Below are 26,726 nucleotides of genomic sequence, written 5' to 3' on the forward strand. Positions count from 1 at the left end.
GCAAAAATTCGTTTTAAATTAGTGTATAAAGTTAGAGCCCGTCCTAATTTCTTTGGTATTTTATGGTGAATCTAATGAATTTGTAGATTTAAAACCTCTAAATTAATTCACACTATTAGAAGTAAATTATAGATTCTCATAAAATTGCTACTCCCTTTGTTTCAGTCTGTTTGGCTTAATTCGGAGTACGAGGGTCCAACTAATTGATGTTTGATGCGAATTCATATATAAATCTTCAATTTTTTTGACGTAAAATTTATATATTTAGAAACTACGTAAAAAATATTAGTATAATTTACAATAGTTGATAACTCAAAAATATTTAGAACGTACTTAGAAAAGATTAAGGTTAAAAATCTTTAACTGGCAATTGAGAGAAATAGATTGAAACGAAAGGAGTAAGAATTACAACTATGTACTTCTTTTGATTTCTTTAAAGAACGCTGTTAATACTAATTATGTGAATCAAAATCTTGATTCCTAAAATAGTGAAACAAAAAAAAATGAATATGAGAAAAAACGGGCCAAACATTTTTTGGAAACCTTTTGCAGGAAAAAAAAACTGGTTGGTTGATTGGTGCAGCGCAAGCAATTATCTTGGAAGGCGACACATATGATCACTACTCGGCTCTACAGCTATGACTTATGGCTACAAAATTGCCAAGTCATTGCTAAAAAATTCTAAGGTACACACAACACAACAAACTGGTGGAGTAAGAAAGAGAAACAGTTATTCCACAGTTTCACTAATGAAGCTTCTTGAATTCTAGCTAACTTAATACAATACTCCTATCTTAATGGAATTTCAGTTTCTTTGATATTTTTATTTCATTTAGATTAAATTAGATCATCCAAAAAATGGCTTCTTTACAGTTATTGAAGTCTCCATTAATCTCATTTTCTCAGTCAAAATCTAGTAGTTTTTCTACTATGGTTGGAAGGAGGAGGATATTGGGTGTGAGGTTTCAAAGGAAAAATCCAATCTTGAAGACATTTGTTGATACTAAGTTTAGGGTTAGTTGTAGAGTTCAAGACAGCGATAACCAGAGTAATGGTAATCTTTTTTTAACTTGGAATTTGTTTCTTTAGTGGTAGTGGATATTGATATTTTTCTGTTCAGTTTATTTGTTTTTTCATTCTTGGAGATGGTGTGTTTGATAGAAGAGATATGTTACTTGTTGCATGCTAGAGAGGAAAACTTATAAGTTCTCTGAATAACTTATTAGTAGCTAGGCACTAGGTTTTGAGAAATGAGAGGTTGAATTATTGGTAGTTAGATTAGAAAGCAGGTTTTGATCAGTTAAAATGAATATCAGTTGAAATTGATTGAGGAAGGAGAGTTGCCTACCTATGAGGTTCAATGGGTTGAAAGTGCAGGCTGTGAGAAACTGAGAATTAAGAAAAAGGATAAGTATTTGAAATATTTTAGGCAAAGAAGGAAAGCGTTAAACGGAGAATTATATACTGGACTGGCTATCAGGTGGCCTATCCTCCGTTAGTCAATTCCATAGTGATTGAGAAATTTAGCTTCTGCTGTGAAGTATATATACAGCTTAAGCTCGATGTAACCAAAATCGAAAGTCAAGTCCTTGAATGTAATTGGTTATGATTGAATGACTGAATTGACTTGCCTCATGACAATAGCGAATCACTTAAACTATCTGGAAGCTTCTAATTTCACGCCGTGTTAGGATTTTGTAGCTTTTACTTGAATATACTCTTGCTTTATATGAAAAGACCTCAAATACGATGTTGGTATTCACAGGTGAAGAACCTCCAGAGTCATTGTTTATGAAAGAGTTGAGAAGACGTGGCATGACTCCAACTTCATTGCTTGAGGAGACAAACACAAACATCAAAGAAGACGAGAAGACAAATACTAGGGAAGAAGATGGAGGTTTCTATAGAAGAAATGCACTGTCAACAGATTCTGGAAGAAATTTGACTAATCAAAGGGAACAGTCTATGGCACTGAATAGCGAAGGCCTTGAGGTGGGCAGGCTTCCTCCTTATACATTATTTGGATTTTGGTCCTAAATGTTCATGTACAAGAATGAAGTTGTGCAGTTTGTTCTTGACCTGCTATATTATGAGTCTCTCCCTCCACTTTAAACTTGGCATGGTTTCTAAAGAAAACAATAATACTAATATTAGCTGTTACCATTTCTTGACTTTATGTTTTGAAGAATAAAATAGAGAAAAAAGTGTATGGAGAAGTATGACTTACCAAAGGGAAAGTAGGATTTTCCTATTTTGAGATAGGAGTTGCAGTTGTGTAATAAACAACTGTTCAAGTATTCATATGAAAGATGTGCAAAGAGTCATTGGCTATGTTATTTCACACATTTTATGTCTTACATGCAATATATGGATTTGTAACTAATGAGCACGCATCTTTATATGCTATATCTGCAGGGTTTGATTCCACGGGCAAAACTTTTGCTTACTCTTGGTGGAACATTCTTTTTGGCATTTTGGCCGTTGATCCTTGTAACTATTGCAGCTTTCTCGGCTTGTTACCTGGTAATTGATTCCTTTGATCTTTGGTTTGCATCCTTATGATGTCTTTGTGATTTAGGGGCAACTGCAATTAGTTAATTTGTGTATTTTACCTTTTTGCTAACCCAAGTTTGTTGGGCTTCTTATCTTTGTTCTGGAATGACTTCCAAAATTCCAAAAAAGGACAAAGAACTTTTCTTTGTTCTTGTATGATAATTGTCCAGCTGTTCATGTGCCTTTTCTTTTAGCTCGGACATGTATAGTTTACACGATATTAAACTTCCAATATCTGGAGCAAGGGTTTATCCCTCATTCCCTCTTTCACGAACTTGCAGGTTAAATGTTATGTGGAATTAAATGTTGAGATTTGGGAAATTACTGGTGGTATCTGCTTATTGTTGTAACCATCATGTTACAAGGGATTGCCTAGTGGTAAATACGCTTTGACCTTGGGTTTTGTGAACAGATAGGAATAGGAGATGTTTCGATAGTGTATCAACTCTTATGAAAGCCAGGTGCTTAATGTCTCTGTTTAGCTGGCACAATTTGTCCCCTGTAGATTCTCATGACAAATTTTTTAACTTTGTTAGCTACCTGGACCCACTTGTCTAACTCAGTTTTTTTTTTTTTTGGTTTTGTTTTAACTTTTGCATCTACTTGATGCCATCAGTGAAACTATTTACTTCATCAAAATTTAAAACAAATAACAAGACCCTTCGACCCGCAACCTTATGTTTGGAGGGTCGTGTCACTAACAGAGGGAAGTGGGAAAGGGCTATAGTTGGGCTCCTGAGTAGGGGGACGCTAGGGGAATGGGGTTTACCACATCAGATAAGAAAACAAATTAGAATAAAATGACTGCAGCAAAATGAGGCAAAACCAATGGTAACAGACCGTTCTTATTGAATGCAATGTCAAACTGTACAAGTCTTTGTTTATTGAACTTACGCGCATATTATGATGTTGATTATATAAGTTGGAGATAACAAATGGCATTATTTGGACCTCCAGGAAAGCAGCAGTGGCGGAGCTAGGAATTTAGCTAAGGATGTTCAAATTTTCTTCTCCTTGTATTAAGGGTGTGCAAAATTAAATATATACTAATAATATCTAACATTTAACCTATGTACACCTCAAAAAATTTCGGCGAAGGATGTGCACCTGACCACCCTTCGCTAAAGGTGGCTCCGCCCATGGAAAGCAGGGGAAAAAGCAAAGATGACTAAAACTTTTCCAATAAAAGAAAGTAAAACATGTGTACGAGTTAAATATACCTCAGGTGTTTTTTGTTTTTTTTGGTTTTTTTTTTGTTTGTTTGTTTGTTTGTTTGTTTTTGTTTTTTTTTTTTTTGTGTGGAAGTTTAAATTTGAAGCATATTTTAGCCTGCGAATTCATATGTTTATTATAACCAGTCGCTAGTTTATTCATGTTCTTATTCACTGTTGACTGTTTCCTTCTGTTTCGGCAGTATTTTGGGCCTTCATTTGTCCACTTTGCAAGCAACAGATCGACAGATCCACCACCATATATCGATCCTTATGTACTACTCGAAGAAGAGAGGATATCACAGACAGCTCCACGTCTAAATTGAGTAACTGCTTGTTTCATGAAGTTAGACTGCTCAAATGTCTTAAAAGGTTTCCATTGCTTATCCTCAGTATATTTGCCTTGTTATTTTCTGGTTCGACATTGCCATGATAGCTAGAAGATACTTTTGTTGACTGAGAAATCTTCTTTCTACGACTGTAAAATTTGTAAAAATGTACAAGAGATAAGATTTCCCGTTCTGAAGCCTATACTGTATATTCTGGTATATTGATCCTAATATTACAATTTCAGATCTCTCATTGTCTGAGAGGATACTCTCATTTTATCCACATGCTTCAATGATATTGGTGATTCTGTGTATTTGATGGAACTTGGAATCGTAATGTCACGGTTGTAGTATATTTTTGTCCACTACAAGCAAATGAGCATTTAAATGATATTTAAGTTTGGAAAATCTAAAATCAACTCAAGCTGTTCAAAGGAGTCCTTGAATGATATCTCTTTCATCCTAATTGCACGATTAGGACTAAGAGTAAAATGTATGAATAGATCATTACCCATACCTATGCATGCATAATTATGTGTGCGTGCAATAGAGCATAAAATTCATATCATGGATCTAAGGGAAACCTACAGCAACTTTTCTTGATAAGGAATAAATAACTGTATGAAAACTATAGAAATTCTTTAACACCGAAGCTAGGAAATCAGTCTTAAAGATAGTACAAAAACTTATGCCTATAGCAATTTTACAATACCAAATCTAGGAAATCAGTCTTGCAAGATAGTAGAAATGTTTATGCCTTTTGATTAGAAAAGGCAAACCACTGTGTGTGTTACTAAAAGAAAAGGAAGGTTGGAGGGGGTAGGGGGTGTGGTCTTTGTCTTCCTTGCTTATTCTATACACATAAGCCACAGGAACCTCAAGACTCGGATTTGAAGGGGTGGAATTCCTGGAGAGACTTGATAAGGCCTCGAACAGATCCAGCAGCAGCAAGAAGTGAGATAATCAAGCAAACAAAACTCAATATCTTCAACCAAATCCAGGTAAATGAATATTTAGGAATCCTGGCTTGTGCAATGTACATCTGAATGGGGAAATAGACAGTGAGTGGCCAAAATGAGGCTGCTCCCAGAAGACCGACGAAATCGTTGAAGAATGGGAATAACATGGCTAATATGGTTGTGAATACCACATATGCAGTTCTCCACACTAGCCTGTAAAAACTGAAATTGAAAAACCCCAAGGGTGAAAGGTTAATCATGTATTCTCTTGTTATAAATTTACTTTCTGGCCATTTCTTTTTGCTCCAACCCTCTACAAATCCAAATATTGGTTGACAGAACACCTGCAAACATATTATCAAACTCAGCTTTGCCATTGGGATTTAAACTGATCCTTTACGTGAAACACTAAGGGGTTGTATGGTTAGAGCGTTGATACTAGTTATGCAAGGATTAGTTATGTAGAGTTTAGTTTTTTTTTTTTTTTTGATGATATGGGAACCCGCAGCCGCTACCCTTCGGGTGCGGACAGGGTAAACCCAGGAGTTTAGTTATTTATGTATAAGTTATTCATGTATTAGTTATTCCATCTTCTATCCTACATAAAATAATACATATAGTCCCTTATAACGTATACATATATAAGTTATGCGAGATTCTAAATTGCTAACCAAATACCGTATTTGGTGTGTTGAATTTTATACATAGTAGAAAAATGCTACCAAATATAGTACAAGTTATATAGGATTTAATACATGAATAAATCGCCTTCTAAATGACCCCTAAATGTGTGCACCCAAGGTTGTGACCTAGTGGTCAATGACGTTGGATGCAAAGAAACATAAAAGTTAGGTGATTTCTTTCCATTAGCCTAAGCTTTAGTGGATTGGTTTACGCAGTGAGTGCGCTTTGAGGTAAAAGGTACCAGTGGAATAATAGATGTGAGCATAAGCTCCTCCAGACACCAACATTATTGAAAAAGAAACATAAAGAAACTACTAGTGGGCGTGTTTGTGATGTTCGATGTTACCTGGTAAGCTCCAACAAGATGAACCACAATGCATACATTAGCAAGATCAACAAGCCAGAAAGGTTCATAGAAACCAAATCCAGTTAAAAAGTTTCCAGGCGCTTTGTTTCCAAATGCAGCATACCCTAGAAGTCCACAGAGCGTGTAAAATATTGTTGACACAGAGGTACCAATAAAGGTAGCTTTCTTCATGGACTTATTCTCTGGTGGATGTGATTTCAGAGTGTCCTGTTAAATTTCAGTTGAAAAAAAAAATGTATTTAGTGGACTGGAAAAGTTTAACAAACTAAAAAAAAGTGGTTGTGAAAAGAAAGGTGATTTGCCTGAATTTCAATAAGAACAGTAGAAAAAGCATAGGCAAAGGCAATATCTCCAAGAGCAGAGAAGGTGTTCCACATCTTGTCTGTGGCTGTCACATCTTTTCCAATTACTGTTCCTGTTAAGCTTGTGTTTGCATGTACTCCATCCTCTTCCCATATCAAATTACAAAACCATTAGGGAAAAGCAAAAGAAATAATTAAGGGTGTGTTTGGTATGAAGGAAAATGTTCTGTTGGAAAATATTTTGCTAGAAAATAAGTAGTTTTCTTATTTATTTTCTTGTGCTTGATAGGTAAGCAAAAAATATTGTCCTAAAATCATTTGTATATAATCCAGGCAAACACTATGAGGGTGGGGGGTTGGGGATAAGGTGTGGGGGTGGTGGGTATAGGGGCTAGGGAGTGCTGTGGGGACGGGATTGTGGGTATAGGGGCTATTGGGGGTAGGGTGTTGGTAGGTTGTGTTGGAGGTTGGGGGTGAAACAATAAGTGTGGAATGTCATTTGTGGAACTTGTTTTACCTAGTTCTATTAGGGAAATTATTTTGAACTTGTCTTTCTGGAAAATATTTTCCGAAATATTTAACTAACCGAACATGGGAAATTGAAAAACATTTTGTGGAAAATACTTTCGTCCATACCAAACACACCCTAAAAAGGAAAAGGAATGTTGTAAATAGTAAACTAACTTGCAATCTTGGCAATGGAGAGACCAAGGCCAATGAAAGAATAAGCAAAGGACATAACAGCAGCAATGAGGGAGAGAAACGAAAGCTTGTGAAAATTTGGGATTTGGCATAGGATAATTTGCATAATCCCAAATATAATTATGAAGGGATTGTTTGACTCATGACAACCAGCATCATGACCATGCTTATGAAAGCAATTGGATCTTTTAATTGCCCTGACAAATAAATAAATAAATAAAAATACAGAATTAATCATGAAGAATTAGGATGGTGCGCAAAACACGTGTAGCCTTAATGTAATACAAATTAATTCTTACACCATGCTGATGGATGTGGTGATTGCATATCCAATAGTAACGCCAAAAAGGTTACTATATTGAGCTAATCCACAGAGCTGAACTTTCATTCCTCCTGCATCCATTTAGAAAACAATACGGCAAAGTAAATATATCTTCCGTTCTTTGCTAGTTATGCATGTATTTTAATAGGTTCACATGCCAATTTTTTCCCATGGAATGACCATATAGCGTGAATTTATCTTATGCGAACTCTTTTGTACTTATTCGTGGACTCTTAAAATATTTATGTCCTTCGTGTTAATATTTGTCACTTGTCGATCCAAATTAAGTTTTTAACTACAATATTATCATTCAAATTTCAAAGTAGGAAAATAGATCACTAAAAATTCTAAGTAATCTTTGGCTACGTTAATTGGAAAAAAAGGAAAAATAAAAGAGACAAGGACAATAACTCATCTTGAGAACCACTAAGTGGTTAAAATAGTACTCCCTCCGCATTAAATTATTTGATATTTTTATAATCCGTTCAAAAAAGAACGAGATATGCTATACCGGGAAACAATTGATTTTACACTCCATAGTGTATCCTTAATGAGAAGCATTTTGGCCACGTAAATATCATGACATCTCCAAGGCCATAAGTCTCAAAAATTTGAATGTCATTCCCCATATTATAACAAATTTTAAAATCTTCAAAATTCCATGTTGAATCAAATTGTCACATAAATTGAAGTCGGCAGATTAGTCAAAACTCAAAAGCAGAGAATGGGGCGGCAAAATCTAGGCAGAAACATAACGGAAGAAGATAAGTGAATCATTAATGAAATCTCTATTACCAACTATGGCTTTATGCAAAGAATCATTAATGATTCACAACCAACAACCCCTTCTGTTTTTGCTTCTCCTGGGAAATTGACGTGTGCCAGATTTCTGGCTTTACATATATACATAGGGGGCAATGGAAAAATGGAGCACAGCTATATAATCTGCAACACTTTCTCTACTATTTTCCTTTCTTGAATTACCTCCAAGGAGTGAACTGAATTAGCAATATTCACATAAATCAATGTAACCACTCATCAAGTTTTCTTTTAGTAACATTTTTATGAACAAAGAAAGAGTTTGGGTGAGGATCGGTATAACCTAGTCACCTTTTACGTGAGCCACTTTTTTTTCTATTTTGTTCCTAAAAGATTGTCACATTTTATACTTGGGAACTATATAAGTTTATCATACCCTTAATAACATGACTTTATGATATCCACTCATATAAAGTTTCGCATTTTGATGAGAGAAAAATATGAAAGGACATTTAGACTCATACCACCGCTTATTTTATTGATGGTAGGAAGGGCAATTTCGGTACTTTGTGTATATCTTGCTTACAGAAGTCCTGGGTTGTTTCTTAAATTTTGTACCCAATTATTGATTAAATATTGTCACAGTCACATAAAATAAAATAAAAGTAATATATATATATTTTTTCTTTTCTCTCAACACTTTAAATTTTTAGATTTTGTGCATATATGACCATGAAGCATTTCATAGTCACTTGACATTTTACCGTTGACCACAATCAATTCAACCCGAAAATTACCAAAATCTTGACCTACAAATATTGTTAACCGTTACAAATCTAACTTAACAAACCATTGATGGTTTAACACTTAAAAATCTAAAATAACCAATGAACACTTCAGGAAACACAACATAAATCACAACTAATTCAACTCAAAAAAGAATCTCATGTTGGACAAGTACAACCAAAAATTCACCGATAAGTTAAAACTTTCTACCTCGAGAAACATGCATATCAAACTTAAATGTCACATATCACCATGTAAACTAAATACATTCAACATAGGATTAATGATGTTGGAAATGAAAACAAAACACAATCACATACTCTGACTATATAAACACATCTCATACTGTCAGCGCATAAAACTTAAATTCGTACCTAGATGGGCTCGAACAGCATCCATATAGGTGTAGTTACGAGAGCCATCCGGGGCACGATAGCAATCGGCAAGAAGGAGAGAATTGAACCATGTTATGAGTGAGAAAGCTACGAGAGCAACTGGTCCAGCTATCCATCCCAATTGAGCTGTAGCCCATGCTAAAGATAACACTCCTGATCCTATCACTGCTGTTATGATATGGGCACTTGTAGTCAACACCGTTCCTGCAAATTTAATTGATTAGCCACAAAATTAAAATCACTTACAAAAAAAAAAAAAATCACTTAGATTTTTTAGAAAATTAATCATAACAATGGTGTCGGAATTAGCTTGTAGACATGCACTAGTAGTCCGGTACCTGTTACAACTACCAACCACAAGTACTGATTAGCAAAGTTTAGACAGATGAGAAGAATTCATATGGTCAATTCCCATTTCTTTGGTTCTTTCTTTTTCTTCTAGTACTTTTTTGAAACAACCTTCACCTACACCCTTTTAGTTACTTTTTTATTTTATTTTTTTTATTTTTTATCCCCTTGTCCTTTTTCCTCTTTTATGTGTTTGAAGATTCTTCTTGATGCCCCTCATAAGACCCTCATAAGAGATCATTTTTCATGAATGCATGTGAAAAAATGATGAAGAAATATTTCTTTTGATAATTTGCATGATATATAAAGCTGACTTTAGAAATTCCAAGATTTTCTTGAAGAATAGAGATCTAGTGAGAAATGTTTGAAAAGGGAATGTTAAAAAAAAGTGAAGGGATATATATATATATATATATATATATATATATATATATATATATATATATATACACAAACCAGTTCGTTTGAGGCGACCATCATCATCAAACTTGGAAGATTCATCTATTCCTCCATCCATAGAAACATTAAAACTCCTCTCCATTTCTACTCTCTTCACTCTCTTTCTCTTTCTTTGAATGCTATAAAAACTGGTGACATAAAGAGAACTAGACAAGCCAAGGGCTATGTATTTTATAAGGAGTATTGGACAGACAACTCACACACTTAAAGATTCTAATAGAGGCTTGGATTTTTTAGTGATGCAATATATTGGAATTGTGACGTGAGGCTTCTTTTATTCTTTTTAAGTTGTAAATGTGACAACTAACTCCGGTTGTATACAATACACCTTTTACTAGTTTTTGACTTTGCGTAGAATTCACAATCTATTAAGTAGTAACTACTATAATTTCAGTAATATTTTTCTTTTTTCTTCCTTTCATATGTCAAACAATCTAATGATTATTAGGGGCTGAGTTACGCAAATATTCCATTTTTGTGTCATCATTTGAATTTTGTCTTTATTCTTAAAAGCTGTGTAAATATAATTTTTGAAAAATTAACTAGTAAATTATCCTTCCGAATAATGTTAAGACTCAGGTCTAATGCTTGCTCATACATTAATTACTCAACTTTACAAGTAAACTTATAATACTATGCCTTAATTTGTTTACAATAAATTATAGGTTTTAAACTACGATATAAGATTTTTCTCATAAAAATTTCAGTTTGTTCAAACAAATTTTTAGACCATCTGTTCTAAAAAAAGGTCCACCGGCAAAAATCCCACGATGATTAAGAGCCATCCAAAATGCGGGTTAAGCAATAGTCAAAGTTCTTTGTCTAAATAAAGATGCTTTGCCAATGTTTTAAGTAATACAATAAATCATTGATAGATCCTCGTAACTTATTAAGACTTAGAATCTACATTTTCTTTTGGGATTATCTCACTAGGATTGTGCTAATTTATATAAAGTAACTAGTAAAGTTGCTCGCGCTTTGCGCGATCGTAAAAAATATGACAAATGTATCAAGAGAATTAACAAATCGATATCGAATTTAGATTCAATTCAACTTTTTTATTAGAGAAATATAATAATGCTTTTAAACGATACACATTTGGGTTAATCATCTGTTAGTTTACAAATTATAATTTATTTGGAGCATGTACTTCTACGTAATATTAATTACTTACTTGTATGCTTTTTTTCTCTTTATTTGCACAAGTTACATTCCGATTCTTTTTCCAATCGCCATTATATTTTAGCCGATTTAGTTGCTCGAGAAAAGAACAAGTAGGGTCGTCGGATCCGCTAATTTTCTTTCTCTCTAAATGGAATGACTGTCTTAATTGTGAGCAGTAACATATTTTTTATCTAAAGAAAATAATTATTAAGACATAATTAAGTAAATAAAAGTATCTCCCTTCCAATTGTTTAAGTTTTTAAACACATAATGTCCATGCGATTTGACATGGTATCAAAGGACAAGAGGTCATAAGTTATCTACCTAAGTTTAAATTTGCAGCAACGGTCCCTTTACCAAAAGTCGCAAGAATGTAACATTCACATTTGGGAATTTATGTGAATGTTACATGTGGTCACTGTACCGAAAGAAATTACAGCAACTCACTTGTGAGTTGGTTTTTTCTCAAAATACAGTTCATAACCAGGTTATCAAATTCTTCTATTGTTTCAAATAAGTAACGTTAAACTTAGTAATTCGTTGAGATGCTTCTTTCCGGTGTTGCATACAATCAGATTTGTAATGTATAGTCAAATTTACAAATTAAAAATTTGACTTCTAATGTATTTGACTCAAATTTGAACCAATCACCTCCCTATAACTAATTTCAAAAATCATATTCCAATCTATTACTTGTCAGAGAAATATATTTGTCCCTCATCAATTGTGTAAAGCTTTTCAAAAAGTTTATAACACCCCAGATCATTCCGCTTATATTGCCTAAAATTTAAGGTTGGATGCTCAGATTTGTTTTCCATTAGTGATGATAAACCCGAGTTTGGTTATTAGCAAGGTCACCTTCTTGCTAAAAGCTAAGAATGACTATTACTCACTACTAAACTTATTTTTGTAAAGGGTAAAGTGATTCTTGTTCAAAATTCATGTAAAACTCAAATGCTATTATATCAAATCAATTGACGAATACTTGAATTTTTTTAACATTCTATATAACATCAAATGTACCTCCATTGTCGTAGCTAGCTAGTCGACTTTTTCCTTTTTCCATTTCTCACAAGATAATTTTATGTTTGAAGCATTGGATGTTTCATATTTGTTCTTGAAAAAAGTAGTCGTGCCCGCTGCATTGGACGTTTAACAGGTAATCTCATGATCAAACACCCATATTGACATTGTCATATATTCCGAAGAAGCGAGGGCGGAGATAGGTAAGATGACCCCGGCCGAAATATTATACCCCTACAAAATTAAAATTATTTTTTTATGTTGAACCTCCTTGATATTTACTTTTTCATTTATTTGAACCTCAGAACTCAGGGAAAAGGGACATTTGTGAGATCTTAACAAGAAGAGTTAGAACGAAAGACTCCCCTAATGAAAATTTTCATTGAACTCAGGGAGTAAAAAACTGCGAATTTGAATTGTCGACACGTACGTACGTAAAACCTATCTGACTAATACATAAAATGACAAGATTGGCCTCAATTTGAATTTTAATGTGGAAAAACTGAGTTGTAAACTGTCATTTCTTCTCCTTGATCTCAGGGCTGTCTCCTTAAATGGTGCAAAGGAGTGAAGTCAATGTATATACCTTAAAACACAAGCAATGCCTTAATGGGAATCATATCCACCGACAAGTGTGCATGTCCAAATGAAGCTTTATTTCACAAATTCAGGTATAAGAGCAGGGGTAAGAACCAAGAAGCTCACTTTTTTCTTATCTTTTATCTTTGATTCTTCTTTATGTTCTTATTATAAGTGCGTGATATGCGCATGGAGTGTAACTTAGCATATTTCCATCAGAAAAGAGCTAATTCTTAATGACACTGTTGTTAGGATAAAATCTCTAAAACCTAAAAGTACTTTTTAACATTATGAAACAATTAAAATAAGTAACTGTTTATGCCGAAAGCACTTATATATTTAATACACAGCGATATCTAGGGGACTTGTCCTTGATCAACTCAAAGTTTCACTGTTCATTCTCATAAAGGAAAAGAGATGGAAACAAGAGAAGCAGGTTCCACTAAACACTTCTAAGCAAATTATTTTCCAACATTAAACTATTACTAACCGTCGAGAAAAATATTACTACTAACTGACAAAAAGTTCATATAACTATATATGCATTTACGGATTAAGTTTACTAATTAACCTTAATTAATAGACGATAATCACTTAGTTCACAATCAAATAATTATAGAAAATTAATAAGTTTCTTAAATTATAGTGTGTGTGTATATATATATAGAGTCTGGAACCATATTAAGTATTGATTCAATAAAGATTGTAAGTATGTTGAGATTCCTAGTAAGTCAGAAAAAAGAAAGGGAGAAAGAGAAACACAATCTTTAAAGTACATGCCATGATTTTGTGCTTCTTTCCCCATTTCTTTTTACATCAGATCACCTTTAAATGAATTTGTAAATTGTAACTACATAAGAAATAGTCTAATGAAGCTAAATGTTGAGTATTGGAAATGGAAGCTGCTACTGGTTTTAAAACGTCAACCTCATTATGGAAGAAAATTTGATTATTATGAAATTTAATTAAAAAATTTTGTTATGCTAATTGTGTGTAATTGATTTTCCAAAAAAATTAAGAGAAATATTTTATACATAATTTCTATTAAAGAATATATTTTTCTCTATACCATATTCTCCTCGTCCACTGCACACCCAAACGAACCTAAAATGTTTTTATTAACTTTTTTTTTTTTTTGTGTGTGTGGTTGTTTTAATCTTAATTATTATTGTTACTATTAGTATTATTTTGTTTTTATTTAACAATCTTTCTTTTTTGGATTTAACAGGCTCATTCTCTTTTGGTCCTATCACTCCTCTTTAAGCCCAGTGGCCCAGCAAAAAGGACGCAACGAGAGTTCGGCCATTTTTTTGTGCGGATTGTCCTTCAAAGGCACTGGTCTTCAATTTTTGTCCCTCAAATTGGTGGTCTTTAATTTTTGTCCTTCACCTAATACCCCGAGGTTCTGGGTTGGAATCCCAACTTAGTAAAAAAAAAAAAGAATTTCGCAAGGCAGAAGTTTGGATTCGCAAGGCAGGTAGAGTCTGCCTGAGGCCTAACTTTGCTACGAAACTCTGTCTGTGATTTTTTTTTTTTTTTTACTGAGTTGGGGTTTGAACCCAAATCTCATGATATTAGACGGCGGACAAAATTAAAGACCACCAATTTAAGGGACAAAAATTAAAGACCAGTTGCTTTGAATGGTAATTGAGCAAATGACCTGAGTTCAGCCTGGTCTAAGTGGGCTGTGGGTGTTGACCCAATATGGATCCAATTCTTACAATTGCATCCAATCCATTCCCCCAACCCAAAACCAAGAGAGAAAGAGAGAGAGAATATCAAAGACAAAAAAAATATATTAGTAATTAGTTTTAATTGAGGTGTTTGAAAAGAAAGTAGGGTCATATCATTGAAATTTTATAGCCCGTTTGGCCAAGTTTATTTTTATCCAAAAATGCTTATTTTTTTCAATAAGTCTTATTTTAAAAAAGTGTGTTGTTTAGTCAAGCTTTTGGGAGAAAATAAGTGATTCTGAGGAGTAGGAGAAGCTGTTTTTCAGAAGCTAAAAAAATAGTTTTTGCCTAAAATCACTTTTTTAAAAAGTACTTTTGAGAAAAATACACATAGAAGCACTTTTTAAAAGATCGGTCAAACACTAATTGCTGCTCAAAAGTGTTTTTTAGATTAATTGGCCAAACAGAAATTGCTTTTCGCCAAAAATACTTTTTTGAAATGCATATTTTTTAAAACAAAATTACTTTTTTGAAATGCATATTTTTTAAAACCAAAAATTTTCAAATAAGTTTTTGATTTTAGAATTTAAAAAAGTCTTAGCCAAAAACGGGCTAAATAGCTTCTATGTGTATTTTTCTCAAGCTTTTCAAAAAAGTGCTTTTGACAAAAGTTATTTTTTTTAAAAAAGTACTTTTTCAAAAGTACTTTGCAAAAAAGTAAACACCTCACTTTTTAAAATAAAAAGTACTTTGCAAAAAAGTAATTTGTGTTTTGGCCAATTCTAATTTAAAACACTTTTGAGCAAAGAATTAGTGTTTGGTCATGCTTTTAAATAGTGTTTCTATGTGTATTTTTCTCAAAGTACTTTTCAAAAAAAGTGCTTTTGGGCAAAAGCTATTTTTTAGCTTCTGAAAAACTGCTTCTGCTACTCCCTAAAAGCACTTATTTTCTCCCAAAAGCTTGGCCAAACACCTCACTTTTTTTAAAATAAGCACTTATTGAAAAAATAAGTACTTTTGGGAGAAAAATAAGCTTGGCCAAACAGGCTATTATCCAAACATTTGTATCTTTTCTTTTTCTTTTTTTGGTTAAAAATAGTTGTTTATATTTTAACCCCATCTTTAACATCTCTCATAAAAAATAGTTATTGGTAAAAAATCTACCCGCACCCAATGTTTATACCAATCGAATAGATGCATGACATATGTTAGCACATTGACTTCTATCAATTAACTATAGTTCAATATATGTTTTCTTGTCTCATTAAGTTACTTAATCATAATAATTTTTTGGTATAAATATCAAGGGCGAAAAATATTTATCATTAGTCATTTGCATATCTAGTAAGTAACAGGAAATGGCAAATGGGAACACAACATTATCATAGAGCACTAAAAATTAAAAAAACATATAGTCCCTCCGTCTCAATTTACGTGGCACCATTTGACTTGGCACGGAGTTTAAGAAAGAAATGAAGACTTTTGAAATGTGTGGTTCAAAACCAGCCTTATATAAATGTATGGTCCAAAACAAGCCTTATATAAATATATGGTCCAAAACAAGCCTTATATAAATGTATGGTTGCAAATCATCGCATAAAGTTAAATTATTTTTAAATGTAGAAAGGTGACATTCTTTTTGGGACAGACCAAAAAGGAAATGATGTCACATAAATTGGGACAGAGGGAGTAGTAATTAGTAGCGGTATCTTATATATTATTTAGTTACTTGTATATAACATATATAGAGTGTTGTATAAATTAATATGCGGGTTAAGAGTTTGAATAAAATGACACACTGTTTTTGAATAAAATGATAGATTGTGACAGTTTCCTACTCAAATTTTGATAGAATTCAAGGTGAGCACAAAAATTTCAATTATTAAGAAACACATCACTGAATTATTGGAGCACTGAGATGGGAATAAACTAATCAAAATTTGCCAAAGAAGTTAGACCTTTTTCTAATAGCCGCCTCACAAGGTTAATTAAGAGCCGCCATACATATGAAATATATAGTGTTATTGACTAATGAGTATCTCTACCTCTCACAGACGAAGCTTTAACCAACGGTCGAAGTTCAAGATCCCCTATTATTTTTGTATTAGGTGAACTAAAACTTGGATAACATAGAATAATTGCCAGAAACATTTTAGCATTTTTATTAAAGGTAGCTTTGAGATCGAATTTTGATATATATATATGTGCGAAAAATAAGTAAAAAGGACAAAGTTAGAAATGTTCAAGGAGAGAAAGGGAGCCAATGGGGATAAAAACAAATTGTTTTTTGTTATATCTGAACTTTTGAATTCTCTACTTTTTTAATATGTGAATTTAAGTTCTACACACCACTATGTAATGATTCTTATGCCATCAGATACAATTGACCTATAATGATATATAATTTTTCATAGCAAATCTGATATGGTAATCGTAAAATAAGATAATAGTTGTATCACTGCATGTTAGTTAACTTGGACTATCTCAATAGTTCTTTACATTATCAGTATACATAGCTTAAATTCTTAACATTGGCCTAGATATTTTATGTTTCAATATATTTTATACTACCCGTACTTAATACTTCCGTTAACCTGAGTAAGGGGTTAGTAGAACTCACGTACGAGCCACAAGCATTATAAATAACCCAACAATATCCCAAACGATATATCATCCTAAGCGACTTTCTTGAAACCAAAATCTTAGACAAAACCAAAAAATGAGGAAGTTGAGTCTTTGCTTATTAGTGCAACTAATTAGCATCTGGCTGACCACTGGAGCTTTTGCAAAGCAATGTGGCAGCAAAGTTGAAGATGTTGGTGGTGCCAATGCCGTGGTGGGACAATCAGCAAATAATGTGAGAGCAACATATCATTTCTATAATCCACAGAATATAGGGTGGGATTACATAAGGGCGAGTGTTTACTGTGCTACTTGGGATGCTAATAAGCCATTGGCATGGCGAAGAAAGTATGGTTGGACTGCTTTCTGTGGTCCCTCTGGTCCTCAAGGCCGACCTGCCTGTGGCAGGTGCTTGCGGGTAATATTTTAATTTGTTATAGCAGATAACCTTTTTTTTTTTTTTTTTTGCTTTCAATAACGTAACACATTTTACGAACCAATCTCATGTAGTATATAGAATTACTTAAAACCTGTTTTAATTTTAAGCTAACTTCGCTATATGAGCTTGGAAAACAATGCTAGTCCCAAGTTGGATAAAAGGACCCTTTTCAGAGGTGGATTTAGGAATTGAAATTTATGATTTCCCAGAACGACCTCAATTGATACTATAATAATAATAATTGGGTTGATAGTAAATATTAATAAATATCAGTAAATTTTTTAATATATACTAGTATACAGTTTCTGGGCAAAAGCTACTTGATTTTCACAGGTAAACAACCCTCTAGATTCACCCCTAAACATTGGAGCTTAACGTACAATATCTAATTTATGATTAATTAAAAATGATCTGACTATGATTGATCCTCTGAATAAACTGTAATTATTTATAGCGCAACTCCAAATAGTTGGGACTTGGGATTGAATCATAACTGATAGATTGATTGATTAAATTTCAAGTTCAAGATATGACCACTAGAAAACGAAATTTGACTAACTTGTTTGACCATCCCAAGCTTAAATGAAATTTTGTCCTCCATATTTTGGCCTGGCTATGAATTTGATGCATAGTCCCAAAATTATGCAGGTGACAAATACTAGGACCAGGGCACAGGTAACAGTGAGAATTGTGGACCGATGCAGTAATGGAGGGCTAGATTTGGATGTCAATGTTTTTCGTCAAATCGATACCGATGGAGTCGGAAACCAGCAAGGCCATCTCATTGTCAATTACCAGTTCGTGAATTGTGGTAATGGCCTCGATGTTCCTCTACTTTCTGTAGTCGACAAAGAGCAAATATAAAACAGAACATGAGAAGCAATACTAGTGTTTCGTGAATGTAATTATAATGTATCAGCCTTGATAAAGTATGTAAGCTGTTTTGGCACTCCTCAGATGCTTTTTGGGCATTATAAGCCAAATAAAGATGGGGCTTTTTTATGTAATACCAAGTAAATATAACACACACTTTCGATGCACACGTATTTTTTTGAAAGCGATTAATACGCATTTAAAGAAATAAAAAAAAATGAATAAATTGTTATAACATCATGTTAAAAGAATACTTAAATCGTATTAATGAAACACAACTCACATAAAATATAATTAAATCATAGTAATAAAACGTAACTCATATTTTTTTAAAAAAAAAAAAAAAAAAAAAAAAAAAAAAACCTTATAAAAAATTAGCATCAAATAGCACGCCCTCCCAGTTGTTTTCAAGTTAGAATTTCATTGACTAAGAGACTGTTTGGATTGGCTTATTAATTGGTCAAACCAACTTATAAGTCATTTTTAACTTATTTGGTGTTTGGTAAAAATAAAAAGCAACTCAAATTAAGTTAAAAACTGCTTAAAATAAGCCAAAATTAAGAAGTTGCTCAACCCCAACTTATTTTTTTTTGGGCTTAAAAGCCAATTTGATTTAACCAACAACTTACCCTCTTATCCCTTATATTTTATGTTAATTTCAATATTACCATTATGTGTAAAAACTCTTTAAGCACTTTTATCCAAACACGTAACTGCTTATTTATAAAATAACTTTCAGCACTTAAAAGTACTTTAAGTACTTATGCTTCACTTTTTTTTAGCTAATCCAAAATAAAAGAGCAAGGCAAGGTAATAAAAGTTAAATATAAAACAATCATATAGCCAGGAATCGAACTCAAGACTCTTGTGTAGACAAGCAAACGCTAGACCAGCGGAGCTAGGCTGCTGGTTATCAGTGGCGGACCTAGGATTTTTACCAAGTGGGTTCAATATATAAGAAATATATAAATAACACTATATATACATATATATTTTTTAAAAACAGATTAAATATACATGTGTATACAATGTTATTTTTCAACGAAGTGGGTTCATATGAACCCACTTGAAACCACATAGGACCGCCCCCGCCGGTTATATTAAAGCTGTGTCACTTATACATTTTATATATACATTTCGGATATGTTAAACATATATATTTACTAAAATTTCCGGGCGAAGCAGTGACAGTGACACCCCTCGGCATAACGTGGGTCTGCCCCTGCACACACTGCTACTTGTCTCTGGTGCTAGTAGCGTTGTGTACAAATATTGCCAACATATAAGTTGGTTAAATTGGACGGTTTACATTTTGTGAAGTAAATTTGACGTATTAGTTACAGCCACATAGACATAGACAAAGGAAAAATGATCCAGCTTCAACCTTGTTGGGATTTAATTCAGTAAATGGTAAAGGGCCTTAACCCAATTATTGCGTTAGGAAATATTCTGTACTATTTGTTTCCGGATAGCATCAGAGTAGCTCTAATTGGACATTGCCGCTCAACTGGTCATCTCCATGAGCTATTTCCAGATCTAGCAGGAATAATACTATGGGGTCTAAATTGAAGCGTTATTTTCTGGCCAGTTAACTTGCAGGTTGCGCTCCACTCCATGCACGACGATCATCATCTTCATCTGTCCTAAGGTTGCGATTATTTTCTAAGTATGATACGCCTGTCCATACACCTCAAATAAGTAACATACTAGTAAAAACTACACAACCTGGTAAAAAACAGGTTGCGTAGTTTAACCCCATCTTTAACGTCTCTCATAAAAAATAGTTATTGGTAAAACATCAACCCGCATCCTATGTTTATATCAATCCTATAGATGCATGACATATGTTAGCACATTGACTTCTATCAATTAACTATAGTTCAATATATGTATTCTTTTCTCATTAAGTTACTTAATCATAATAATTTTTTGGTATAAATATCAAGCGCAAAAAAATATGTTCACTAGTCATTTGCATATCTAGTAAGGAACAGGAAATGACAAATGGGAACACAACATTATCATAGAGCACTAAAAATGAAAAAATATATACTCCCTCCGTCCCAATTTATGTGGCACCATTTGACTTGGCACGGAGTTTAAGAAAGAAAGGAAGACTTTTGAAATGTGTGATCCAAAACAAGTCTTATATAAATGTGTGGCTGTAAATCTTCTGATAAAGTTAAATTGTTTCTAAATATAAGAAAAGTGACATTCATTTTAAGACAAACCAAAATGGAAATGATGCCATAAATTGGGACAGAGGGAAGTAGTAATTAGTAGGGGTGGCTTATATATTATTTAGTTACTTGTATATAACATATATAGAGTGTTGTAAAAATTAATATGCGGGTTAAGAGTTTGAATAAAATGATAGATTGTGACAGTTTCTTGCTCTAATTTTGATAGAATTCAAGGTGAGCATAAAAAATTTAATTATAACATAATTAAGAAACACATCACTGAATTTGCCAAAGAAGTTAGACTTTTTTCTAATAGCCGCCTGACAAGGTTAATTAAGAGCCGCCATACATATGAAATATATGATGTTATTGACTAATGAGCATCTCTACCTCTGGCAGACGAAGCTTTAACCAATGGTAGAAGTTCAAGATCCCCTATTATCTTTGCATTAGGTGAACTAAAACTTGGATAACATAGAATAATTGCCAGAAACATTTTAGCATTTTTATTAAAGGTAGCTTTGAGATCGAATTATATATATATGCGCGAAAAATAAGGACAGAGTTAGAAATGTTCCAAGGAAGGAGAGAAAGGGAGCCAATGGGGATAAAAACAAATTGTTTTTTGTTAGTTCTTTACATTATCAGTATACATAGCTTAAATTCTGAATATTGGCCTAGATATTTTATGTGTCAATATATTTTATACCATCCGTACTTAATACTTAGACCGTTAACCCAAATAAGGGGTTAGTAGAACTCACGAGTCACGAGCGACAAGCATTATAAATAGTCCAACAATATCCCAAACGATATATCATCCTAAGTGACTTTCTTGAAACCAAAATCTTAGACAAAACCAAAAAATGAGGAAGTTGAGTCTTTGCTTATTAGTGCAACTAATTAGCATCTGGCTGACTACTCGAGCTTTTGCAGAGCAGTGTGGCAGCGAAGTTGAAGATGTTGGTGGTGCCAATGCCATAGTGGGACAATCAGCAAATAATGTGAGAGCAACATATCATTTGTATAATCCACAGAATATAGGGTGGGATTACATAAGGGCGAGTGTTTACTGTGCTACTTGGGATGCTAACAAGCCATTGGCATGGCGAAGAAAGTATGGTTGGACTGCTTTCTGTGGTCCCTCTGGTCCTCAAGGCCGACCTTCCTGCGGCAGGTGCTTGCGGGTAATATTTAATCTGTTGTAGCAGATAACACATTTTATAGGCCAATTTACTAGTACATAGAAATTAAACTTGTTTAAGTTTAGATTAACATAGCCAGTCTCAAGTTAGATAAAGAAGGAATATTGTGGATTTAGAATTTGAAATTTTTGAATTCCTACAACTTCTAATATTATCATAATAATTGAATTCACAGTAAATATATATAAGTATTTTGTGGATTTTTTTGAATATATATATCTGGCGTGGGCAAAAGCTATTGGGTTCATACAAACCCATAAACAACCATCTAAATCTACCCCAAAAAATTGCAGCTAAACGTAAAACGTTAATTAAGAATAATATAACTATGATAAATCCTCTGAATAGACTATAATTATTTGTAGCGCACCTCCTTATAGTTGGAATTGAACTATAAGTGATTGTTTGATTGATTAAAATTTCAAGTTCCAGATATAAAACTAGAAAAAGAAATTCGACCAACTTGTTTGACCATCTCAAGCTTCAATGAAATTTTGCCCATCATATTTTGCTATGAATTTGATGCATAGTACCAATATTGTGCAGGTGACAAATACTAGGACAAGGGCTCAGGTAACTGTAAGAATTGTGGATAGATGTAGCAACGGAGGGCTAGATTTGGATGTCAATGTTTTCCGTCGACTCGACACTGATGGAGTCGGAATCCAGCAAGGCCACCTTATAGTCAATTACCAGTTCGTGAATTGTGGTAATGGCCTCGATGTTCCTCTGCTTTCTGTAGTGGACAAAGAATGAATATCAAACAGAACAGGGAAGCAGTACTAGTGTTTCGTGAACGTAATTATAATGTATCAGCCTTGATAAAGTATGTAAGCTCTTTTGGCACTCCTCGGGTGCTTTTTGGGCATTATAAGCCAAATAAAGATGGGGCCTTTTCATGTAATACCAAGTAAATAAAAACACACTGCTACTTGTCTCTGGTGCTAGTAGCCTCGTGTACAAATATTCCTAACACATAAGTTGGATAAATTGGACGGTTTACATTTTGTGAAGTAAATTTGACATATTAGTTACAGCCGCATAGACCCAAGACAAAGGACAAATGATCCAGCTTCAACCTTGTTAGGATTTAATTCAGTAGATCGTAAAGGGCCTTAACCCAATTATTGCGTTTGGAAATCTTCTGTACTATTTGTTTCCGAATAGCATCAGAGTAGCTCTAATTGGACATTGCTGCTCCTCAACTGGTCATCTCCATGAGCTAATTCCAAGTCTAGCAGGAATAATACTATGGGATCTAAAAATTGAAGCTTTATTGTCTGGCCAGTTAACTTGCAGGTTGCACTCCACTCCATGCACGACGATCATCACCTTCATCTGTCCTAAGGTTGCGATTATTTTGTAAGTATGATACGCCTGTCCATACTCCTCGAATAAGTAAGATACTAGCAAAAACTACGCTCCCAAGGGTGCAAAATACCTGGAAACCATAAAGCCCAAAGTAAGGGAATATTAACTACAAAGAGAAAGTCATCCAGGGTAAGGGAATTAACAAGCAAAATGACAAGACGGTGCACAGTTTATTTTCATACTAATTATAACAAACTCAATTCGTAGAGAGACTGGTAATGACTAATTAGTAACGACTAATAGGTCTAAGCAGGAATACAATTGAAAATACTCTCATGATGCAAAGGCCAACCTGAAAGTAACAAGTTATTAAAGCTTCAGAGAGTCTTGCAACTCTGTCAGAGAATCCACCAAAAGGTATTACTTATAAGCAAATGAAATATCAGTAAAGTCCAATTTTGTAGCAGGAATCCTTCTTATTTGGGTTTAAAGCGTTCTTAGATGATAGGCACAATAATTAGCAGATGATTTTATGTTATAATAAGCAAACAACAATTTGAGTCTTCTAGACCGTGATACTATTGGCAGTACAGATAAGTTAAATCTTTTTTCCATAATCTGTCTGCTTGTACAAAACCATATACATATAATGCAACGAGCACAAGATCCATTCAGCTTGAAAGAGTAAAAAAGCTGAATCATTCAAATTTAGAAGAGCTCCAAGCACCAATTATAGTCCAACATGTCCACCGGACGTGTCTCGAAAAAAGACAGATCAGAATAGGAAGTACATTACAAAGTAAAGTACCACATATCACATGATCATAGAAAATAAGTGGAAGAAGTACCTCAAGAACTGCCTTTGATAGCCACAAAAATGTCAAAATTATAACTCCATTAACAGAAAATGCCACCTACATCGAGTAAAAAGCATGTTACTAACTTAAAAACCAGCGCATGTGCAAAGCACATGTCCCACTCCAGATGACTATCTCAAAGGGGAACGTTCATTCTCTCAAAGAGTGCTAAATTGGAATAAGAACAAAAATCCTTGAATCTACCGCGAGCTAATCAGCTATAATTGAAAGAGCAATATGGCTAACTATGTGATATGCGGTACAAAAGCAGATGGTCAACTTGCTACTGAGTTGATACTTTGGTGACATAGAGGAACAGGAGTCTAAATCAATGAAAACCAAAAGAACACCAGAGAAAACATAAAAAAGAGTTGTTTTCTCTTTAGCTATAGAAAATGTTACATAAGTGGAGATTTTATACATTTAAAGCAAAGCACTCTTTTGTATGCACAAACAAGAACCTAGTAAATTATTTGCGTATAAATACAAAAGGAAGGACAAGAAATCCACATATCGAGGATGAACTTAACCATGGTTCTGTTGGAAAATCAGATTTTAAGATTACTTCTCCTGGATAATTTATCATCGGCATAATTTCTGCTTAATTCTGCATTAGAAGGATGAAGTAAAAGCCCATTTAACCACATAAATGACTTTAAGCTCGTTACTGTCTACTATCATGTTATCTCTGTAACTTCATTTGCTATGCCACTCATCAAAGAATGTGAAAATACACAAAACCTTCAGTCATCCCCCAATAAGATGCTTGTGTAGAATAATGGTATCCGTCTCCAACAATAATCAATACAACTTCCTTATCTAAACTTCCTTATATTATCAAAACTAAAATTATATTATCTAAACTTCCTTAAAAAGCAGGCATTTACACTTTGAGCATTAATCAGGCTGGAAAAGAAGAGCTAACATTTTAGTTCTATCACAGTGAAAAGAGGCTTTTTCATGTGAGGTACAGTTGATCATAAAAAATCTTGGATTTTCTTACATATGATTCACAATGGCCCTCTGTGCGATGTGAATTCCCAGCCTGAGATCTTAATCTTACTCCTTTTGAGTCATTAAGATCCATAAAACATGTAATACTCATTCACTTCCATTTTTAATGATATGCCTTCAAAGATGCATCAGTCTTCACAGGCTAAACATACTAGGATATTAGGTGTAACATCGGGAAGCATGATTGGTGTTTTATCATTGATGTTATCAAGGTTTTATAATGAGTGGAAAAAGAAAATTCTAGCCATAGTGAAGAGAAAGGAACTCAAGGTACTTTGAGACTATAAGGAGACCAATCAGTAGAATAAAGCACAGGTGTCTAGATTGCTTCTTTTTGGTTTAAGAACGAATATATAGAGTAATGCTGACACTTATATATTTTGATGCACTATACAGAACTGATAAGGAATGCTACTGTTGTTTTCTGCGAGCATCATTCAGCACTGGATGGGGTGATCTCTATTATGCTGTCAATCTAATGAAATAATCATCTACTGATCAACATAAAACAAAAAGCAGGTATAAAGGGCATAGTACCAAGACAATGAAAAGCATTACATCCAAGAAAGCAAATCAATAAAATCCTACAATCAAGACACACAATAACTTTAAGAACCTAACATGTATACCAATGTATGAATCATCTTACTTTATTATTTCCCCTCACAATATCACAGGTCCAATACTAGCACACCTAATGCAATAGCCATTCCATTTGGATTTGCTAAACGAAATATGATACTCTATCTTAATAGTGGATTAACTAATTGATATAGAAAAGAGTTTTATTATTCTAAACTCATCGAAACCATTATTTAGAGATGAAACACTCGATTTTGCTAAACTGAAGAGCGAAATGAGATTTAAGCAGAAGAATACCAATTGACTGGAAATTGAAACAGGCAGAACAGAGCGAACAGCTTTCTTAGCTTTTCGAGAAAGCTTCTTGAAAACATTCTGTACAAATTTAACCAGAAGATCTAAACTTCGATCTTCCTCTTCTTCATCATCATCATCATCATCATCTTCATCTTCATCTTCATACTCTTCAGTCACTATGTTGCCTCGATGACGGCTCCAATTTCTAGAATCCCCAACCAAATCATCACCTCCCTAAAAAAAAAATTTAAAAAAATCCCAAATAAGTATTAATAGAAAAAAAAAATGAACTAGAATCAAATGGGGTCTAAATAAAGTGCAATAGACCTAAAGAACATATAACCGAGTCTGATTAATTTGGGATCACGACATTTATTGCTGTTGAATGAAAAAAAAAAAAAAAGCCTACTGAAGATCAATTAGAATTGCAGTGTAGTTAATGTTGTTCAATAAAAAAGGTTACCTGAGGGAAATTGGAAATGCGTCTTGAAGCTTGAAGTTGAAAATTAGAGATGGGACGGAGGTTAAAATGAAGATGGGTAAATTGGGTATCAAGGTTTACGGAGTTGTGATGGTAATTTTTGTAGAGTAGAAAGTGAAGAGGTTTAATGGTGTACGCCATGAAAATGAGTAACAGTTGATTTGTTGCGCATTTAAAGTGAAGGTCAATTGCAAACCTGTGTTGCCACCTTCTTCCCATTAACCATTTAAATCTCAACCAAGGTATT

At 33.6% G+C, this 26,726-nt stretch overlaps 5 protein-coding genes across 6 annotated transcripts; 3 read left to right on the forward strand and 2 right to left on the reverse strand.

The window, feature by feature from the left end:
- The first annotated feature begins 678 nt into the window (after window positions 1-678).
- LOC132064788 (uncharacterized) lies at window positions 679-5,103 on the forward strand. 2 transcript variants are annotated; one of them, XM_059457897.1, is made up of 5 exons: window positions 679-1,054; window positions 1,766-1,992; window positions 2,416-2,523; window positions 3,968-4,136; window positions 4,966-5,103. In XM_059457897.1, the coding sequence occupies exons 1-4, from the start codon at window positions 859-861 to the stop codon at window positions 4,088-4,090; spliced, it is 654 nt and encodes a 217-aa protein (XP_059313880.1). In that variant the 5' UTR covers window positions 679-858; the 3' UTR covers window positions 4,091-4,136; window positions 4,966-5,103. The 2 variants fall into 2 exon arrangements, with proteins under 2 accessions (XP_059313880.1, XP_059313879.1); XM_059457896.1 differs by lacking the exon at window positions 4,966-5,103 and having other exon boundaries at window positions 680-1,054; window positions 3,968-4,341.
- On the reverse strand, window positions 4,714-10,355 carry LOC132064787 (amino acid permease 6-like). Its single transcript, XM_059457895.1, has 7 exons — window positions 10,174-10,355; window positions 9,349-9,573; window positions 7,407-7,500; window positions 7,090-7,304; window positions 6,406-6,551; window positions 6,083-6,310; window positions 4,714-5,396 (listed from the first exon to the last, which is right to left on the reverse strand). Exons 1-7 carry the CDS (start codon window positions 10,256-10,258, stop codon window positions 4,971-4,973), a joined length of 1,419 nt encoding a protein of 472 aa, XP_059313878.1. The 5' UTR covers window positions 10,259-10,355; the 3' UTR covers window positions 4,714-4,970.
- Window positions 10,356-17,278: 6,923 nt separating this feature from the next.
- On the forward strand, window positions 17,279-18,683 carry LOC132064791 (pathogenesis-related protein PR-4-like). Its single transcript, XM_059457899.1, has 2 exons — window positions 17,279-17,655; window positions 18,325-18,683. The coding sequence occupies exons 1-2, from the start codon at window positions 17,335-17,337 to the stop codon at window positions 18,538-18,540; spliced, it is 537 nt and encodes a 178-aa protein (XP_059313882.1). The 5' UTR covers window positions 17,279-17,334; the 3' UTR covers window positions 18,541-18,683.
- A 2,677-nt stretch (window positions 18,684-21,360) lies between these two features.
- On the forward strand, window positions 21,361-22,917 carry LOC132064792 (pathogenesis-related protein PR-4-like). The gene is made up of 2 exons (XM_059457900.1): window positions 21,361-21,919; window positions 22,484-22,917. Exons 1-2 carry the CDS (start codon window positions 21,599-21,601, stop codon window positions 22,691-22,693), a joined length of 531 nt encoding a protein of 176 aa, XP_059313883.1. The 5' UTR covers window positions 21,361-21,598; the 3' UTR covers window positions 22,694-22,917.
- On the reverse strand, window positions 22,806-26,726 carry LOC132064790 (protein SHORT HYPOCOTYL IN WHITE LIGHT 1). Its single transcript, XM_059457898.1, has 4 exons — window positions 26,462-26,726; window positions 25,999-26,232; window positions 24,097-24,162; window positions 22,806-23,378 (listed from the first exon to the last, which is right to left on the reverse strand). Exons 1-4 carry the CDS (start codon window positions 26,696-26,698, stop codon window positions 23,226-23,228), a joined length of 690 nt encoding a protein of 229 aa, XP_059313881.1. The 5' UTR covers window positions 26,699-26,726; the 3' UTR covers window positions 22,806-23,225.

Source organism: Lycium ferocissimum, chromosome 7, assembly GCF_029784015.1.
Source record: "Lycium ferocissimum isolate CSIRO_LF1 chromosome 7, AGI_CSIRO_Lferr_CH_V1, whole genome shotgun sequence".
Lineage (NCBI taxonomy): Eukaryota > Viridiplantae > Streptophyta > Magnoliopsida > Solanales > Solanaceae > Lycium > Lycium ferocissimum.